This window comes from Neomonachus schauinslandi, unplaced genomic scaffold (assembly GCF_002201575.2).
Source record: "Neomonachus schauinslandi unplaced genomic scaffold, ASM220157v2 HiC_scaffold_1996, whole genome shotgun sequence".
Classification (NCBI taxonomy): domain Eukaryota; kingdom Metazoa; phylum Chordata; class Mammalia; order Carnivora; family Phocidae; genus Neomonachus; species Neomonachus schauinslandi.
Window position 1 is genome coordinate 1 of NW_025410686.1, and position 6710 is coordinate 6710.

Sequence of the window (6710 nt, forward strand, 5' to 3'; positions counted from 1 at the left end):
TCGCAGCAGAGGCGGCAGAGGGTGTGCTCCGGGGAGGGCCCGCCCCCACCCCCACCCCCGCCCCCGCCCCCGCCCAAGACCGACCTCATGGCCTTCAGCCCCAGCCTACCTCAAGTTCCAGGCTCCGCAGAAGAAAGACAACAACCCTCAGAATCAGAACACTTAGGAAAGGTGAGTCTTTCCTGTCGATTCTAGAATTGTTCTATTTCCTTTATTTATGATTCTATTATTTTGATTCATAGCTTTGCCCTTATTTTTTTATTATTATGTTAATCTTGCCATTTGCCCTTATTTTTTTTATCATTATCCTATGGTGCAATATATGGTATGAAATAGAGGTGAATTTCTTCATTGAGAACAATTTACTTAAATGGTTTTCTTATTTTCAGATTTTGTTTTTTTCATAATTAAATCTGTTCATGAATAATTGGACTTTGAAGGACTGAAAAACACTTCAGCTAAATTTGAAAACTTATTACCTGTAAATATTTTTTCTCAAAATTAAAAAATCATAATTGGAAAAAATTTAAAGAGTATGAATATATAAAATGCATATTTCCAATTTACATCACCCATCCATTCTGTCAGAATATTTTGGAATAGGAGTATATTATTTATCTGGACGTTTTCTAGATTATTTTTTCGATCAAGAATTCATTTGTCTTTATCTGTTTATGCAACAGGTAATAAGTTAGGTTTTCTTTTCCTTGTTTTTGAAAGCAGCCTGAATGGATCTTTTAATGCCAGGACTTCTGAAAGTACCTATCATAGGTCATTAGAATACATCACTTAGGATCACTAAGTGACATCACTTAGGAATAATTGCTAGTATTAGGTATGTCTTTCAGTAGTTAAATAACCTGTTATTTGGGATAAAGACTTCACACTTACAAAATCCGTAGAGTTTTAAGGCACAATAGAGAGTTCATTGAGAAAAGAATCCCTCCCTGGGGCACCTGGGTGGCTCAGTGGGTTAATCGTTGTTGGTTGTTAACGTTGTTGGTTGTTCCGTGGCTCCATCTGTTGGATGTCTGACTCTTGATTTCAGCTCAGGTCATGATCTCAGGGTAGTGGGATCCAGCCCCAGGAGGAGTTCTGCACTCAGTGAGGAGTCTGCTTGTCCCTCTCCCTCTGCTCCTCCTCCCCTGCTCACAGGCACTCTCTTTCTCTCTCTCAAATAAGGAAACAAACAAATAAAATCTTTAGAAAAAAAGAAAAGAACCCTCTTCCAATTTTGTTAAAATATCTTTTTTTTTTTTTTTTTAGACAGAGAGCAGGGGAGTGAGGAGGGGCAGGAGAGAGAGAGAGAATCTTAAGAAGGCTCCACACCTGGCGCAGAGCCCAACGAGGGGTTAGATCTCACAATCCTGAGATCATGACCGGAGTTGAAATCAAGAATCAGACACCCAACAGATGGACCCACCCAGGCGCCCTAAAATATTTTAACATTAAAAAAAATCTTAACATTTAAAAAATTACATTGAGGGGTGGCCAGGTGGTGGGATTTTTTTTCCTCTAAAAGTGGTGAGTACTCTAGCCCAGTTGTTATGTTAGTGGGCTGCTCAGTTATCCTTCCCAGTATCTGTATCATTAGGCTAATGTGTGCAGGCCTTCCACTGTGCAGAGAATGACCACCTGCCTCTGACACCACACTCTATGCCTGGGATAACATTTTCCACAAGTGTGAGATCACTCACTTTCTCCTGGCAACATCCATATAACTAAGGAAGTTGGAGTTTTCCCAAAAGGTGAAGACTGATATTGAATGACTGCATTTTAATTGGAAACTCCTGTGTTGGGTTGTTAAAACATAAAATTGACAAGTAAATGTTACACTTGGAGAAGAATTTTAAAACTTCAAAAGAAAATGTCTTGGTGTGAAATAACTGTCTAAAACTGTCTTCTATTTGGTTCTTAGTTATTTGCTGTTTTTTCCCTGTATGTATGTGGATGGGTATTGAATTGTAGAAATTGAATTGTAGAAATAACTTCCATTAATGATCTGGCCTTAGCCATTCAACGGATAGGCCATATATTCATTTTCATCCAAGATCTGCTTTTAAAGGACTTGAGAAGTTAGGTGGGGAAATCTTTTAAGGATAATCTGTTTCTACAGTAAACTTCTTAGCTCCTAACAGTTAATAAGCCTCCAAATTCAGGGAGTATATATTTCCTGGGAACCAGAAAAGTTTATCTGAGGCTTTACAGGGAAAAAGTGACTTGGGCAAATAAGGAAGAAGCTCTTTCTTGGGAGGAGTCATCCTACCTAGAGTGTCATAGCTACTCACCACCTTCTTGAGACTTGTATGCAGACAGTATAAACGGTCAGATGAAATCTGTCCTACTAGAAGTCTGGCCGCTACGTTTGTACTACAGGTAAATGGTAAGCTGTTAAAACTATATCCAGGTATACCCAGATCTCCAAGAGTCACAATTTATCACTTAAATTCTTATTGGTTTCTTATTCCTTATTTACACTTTTAAATTAAGTTACCTGAGGAGATGTCTAAGTGAGAGTAGATATTATTCACTGATACTTTATCCACACAGTGGCTCAATCTGATGAACTCATAGTTCCTTTAGTATTACCTTCATTGCCTAATAATCATTATGGAGTCTACTCTGTCATAAATTGCCTGTAGCATTCTACTTTGCAATTAGTATATTCTTTTTTTTTAAGATTTTATTTATTCATTTGAGATGCAGAGATACAGAGAGAGGGAGAGAGAGCACATGAGCAGGGGGAGAGGCAGAAGCAGGCTCCCCCCTGAGTCAGGAGCCTGATGTGGGGCTCGGTCCCAGGACCCCGGGGTCATGACCTGAGCCAAAGGCAGACGTTTAACCATCTGAGCCACCCAGGCACCCCTACAATTAGTATACTCTTAAATGTCATGAAATGTATAGTATTATAATAAGTTGTCAGAGGTATTCCATTAATATGGAGTCCATGGTGTTTTTAAATTTATTTTTTTAAAGATTTTATTTATTTATTTGTCAGAGAGAGAGGGAGAGCACAAGCAAGGGAACAGCAGGCAGAGGGAGAAGCAGGCTCCCTGCTGAGCAAGGAGCCTGATGCAAGACTTGATCCCAGGAATCTGGGATCATGACCTGAGCCAAAGGCAGACACTTAACTGACTGAGCCACTCAGGCATCCCATGGAGTCCATGATGTTTTAAAATTTTAATTCTGGGGGCGCCCTCAATCCTGGGATTGAGCCCCACATCGGGCTCCCTGCTCAGCGGGAAGCCTGCTTCTCCCTCTCCCTCTCCTCCTGCTGTGTTCCCTCTCTCACTGTGTCTCTCTCTGTCAAATAAATAAAATCTTTTAAAAAAATTTTTAATTCTGTATCTCATTTTAAAACTAGTTATTATTTTTCAAGAGTCTTCAAAGCACTAACTGGCATACAGATATCTGTAATTATTTCCTTGATTCATGCTTTTCCAAAATAATTCTTAAATGTTTATTTACTTCTTCATGAGCTAGTACAATAGAATCAATTAGAAATTATGTAAGTTTGATATTAACAAATATCATTAATGTAACTTACCTCTTATGATACTTGAGAAAGTTTAAAATACTCATTTATCCATTAAAACATTAATTGATAATTTATTCTATTCTAAATGTGAATGATAAAATACGAGTAAGTTGGTATCCCGGCATGCATTCAGTGAGTGCACGGGAAAAAAAGCTGGCATGAAAACTTTTCTCCTAATATTTAAATCATGTATTTGGTTTTATTTCAAGAGGCTCTGACTATAAGCAAAACCTTGGACATCCTTTTACCTCTCTACATTCAACCTCTGCCCATGAATTTTCTCTGGTCAACTTTCAAATATTTAGAGAACTTATGCCTCTCACTGAATTCAGAGAGACCTTTAGAATATTACATTGCCTCATCTTTCAGATACTGAATGGTGAATTATGTTCCAAAGTTACTTTTCTCTTTATTGATTGGTTAAGTCACCAGTACTTTCAAGTAACAACTTTTTAAGAAACTGGAATCCAGAAATTCATCTAGAGTGGAGATCATTTAAACATAATTATTTCATATTGTGAACATTTTAGGATATGCAGGTAAGTTGAAATGTATAAATGGTGTGGAAATTTAAAAAGCAAATATACTCTGACTTGCTGTCATGAATCTATTGTCATATAGTAAAACAAATTTATAAAAGAACTGCACTGTAAAAAACTACCTTCTGGCATCTTTATATAAATAACACTTAAGACAGACAACAAGTGTATAATCATTGGATAAAGGACATAAGAGTGGGTTGTAGACAGTCCATAAATAAATTTTCTAAATTAACAATTGCTATAATAATATATAAGTAAATATGTATGTATATATGGATATGTATATACACATACTTTTTTGTTGTTAAGTAGGATCCACACCCAATGTGGGGCTTCAACTCTCAGACCCTGATTTAAGAGTCACATGCTCTACCAACTGAGCCATCCAGGCACCCCTATCTACACATACTGTCAATGTCTTGATGTTTTGGTGGTCACGAATATCAAAGGCCTGATTTTTCTTTCTTTTTTTTTTAATCATCTTTCTGGAATTCTTTTTTTTTTTTAAGATTTTATTTATTTATTTGAGAGAGAGAGAGAAAGCAAGAGACAGCAGGGCGGGGGAAGGGGCAGAGGGAGAAGCCGACTCCCTGCTGAGCAGGGAGCCCGAGTTGGGGCTGGATCCTAGGACCCCAACGTGTGGAATCAGGACCTGAGCCAAAGGCACATGCTTAACCAACTTAATCACCCAGGTGGCCCTGATTTTTCTACAAAATGTAGACTTCGAGGCCAAGTGGTAAAAGTTAGGGGTCTTGAATCAGATTGAGATCCCACCCAAATAACACCAGTTAATATTTTTAAGTTACTTAACTGGTATGTGTTTTCACTTCCTTGTTTGTAAAAAGTGACTTGTATTAATACTACCTCGGAGAGTTGTGAGAATTTAATGGGAAAAAAAAAGAATTTAATGGATAACCCCTTACAACCCCAGGCTTGTCATGTGGGGAATATTTCCAGTAGATGTCCACTACTATTACAACATTAATCATCCTACTATATTTTACTATGTCATGGATTGGGATATTTGGAAGTGATGAATTAGTATAAAAGCTGTAAGGTTATATTTCTATAAATATAAAGAATTTGAAAAGTGCTCGAAGGAAATTACAACTAAAATAGAAATTTTGGGAAAGATCAGACGCTAGTATACAGAGAAGGTGGGTACATTTATTTAATACTTACACATTTAGCCACATGATGTCGCTGTCCACCAGAAGGTATTTCACCACAAAAGAAGCATGCGTTATATACTCAGAGGCTGCTCTCTGAAATACGGCCACGGTAAGGTTATTTAAGAAAAGAATGAGGAACTCAAATTATTTTTTGAAGTTTGGATCAAGGCAAGAACGACACAGTATTTGGAAAAGGCTTGCAAGGGTGTTTTCACGGAGAGAAGAAGGTCCAGGAGCCCGGCGATTACTGTTTTCGCTTCTGCTCCTCTCAGTCTGGGAGACCGGGAGCGGCCAGGTTCATTACTCAGTCCTGGAGGAGGCCAAACACGGCACCTTCGTGGGCCGCATCGCCCAGGATTTGGGGCTGGAGCTGGCGGAGCTGGTGCCGCGCCTTTTCCGAGTGGCGTCCAAAGGTCATAGAGACCTTCTGGAGGTAAATCTGCAGAATGGCATTTTGTTTGTGAATTCTCGGATCGACCGGGAGGAGCTGTGCGGGCGGAGCGCGGAGTGCAGCATCCACCTGGAGGTGATCGTGGACAGGCCGCTGCAGGTTTTCCATGTGGAGGTAGAGGTGAAGGACATTAACGACAACCAGCCAGTTTTCCCAGTGGCAGTAAAAAAATTATTTATTTACGAATCCCGGCCGCCTGGTTCTCGGATTCCGCTAGAGGGCGCGTCAGATGCAGATATTGGAGCCAATTCTCTGTTGACCTACAGTCTTAACTCTAACGATTATTTTACCTTGGATATTAAAAGAAATGATGATAATATTAAATCCCTTGGACTCGTGTTGAGAAAAGTTTTAGATTTCGAGGACACTCCTGAACATCACTTACTAGTAACGGCAGTTGATGGTGGGAAACCAGAGCTCACCGGAACTACTCAAGTGAAGATCACCATTCTAGATGTAAACGACAACGCCCCAGAGTTTGAGAGGACTGTCTACAGAGTCAGTTTATTCGAAAATGCACCAAACGGTACCCTAGCAGTGATTGTTAACGCCTCTGATTTGGATGAAGGAGTAAATAAGGACATTGTATATTCTTTCAATACAGACATGTCAGCAGATACTCTTTTGAAATTCCACTTAGACCCAGTTAGTGGATACATCAGTGTAAAAGGTAATATAGATTTCGAGGAAACTAAGTTATATGAAATCCAGGTGGACGCGACAGATAAAGGAACTCCCCCAATGACAGGTCACTGCACGGTTCTGGTGGAAATTTTGGACACCAATGATAATGTACCTGAGTTGGTTATCAAATCACTATCATTACCTGTATTAGAAGATGCTCCCCTCGGCACGGTCATTGCCCTAATCAGTGTGTCTGACCGCGACTCTGGTGCCAACGGGCAGTTGACCTGCACCCTGTCACCCCGCGTTCCCTTCAAGCTGGTGTCCACCTTCAAAAACTACTATTCGCTGGTGCTGGACAGCGCCCTGGACCGAGAGAGCGT

At 39.7% G+C, this 6710-nt stretch overlaps 1 protein-coding gene across 1 annotated transcript; it reads left to right on the forward strand.

The window, feature by feature from the left end:
- Positions 1-5382: 5382 nt before the first annotated feature.
- Positions 5383-6705, forward strand: LOC110591221 (protocadherin alpha-3-like; the record flags this gene model as incomplete). The annotated part of the gene is made up of 1 exon (XM_044912419.1): positions 5383-6705. A coding segment is annotated over exon 1 (1323 nt), but the record flags the coding sequence as incomplete, so codon positions are not given.
- Positions 6706-6710: the final 5 nt, after the last annotated feature.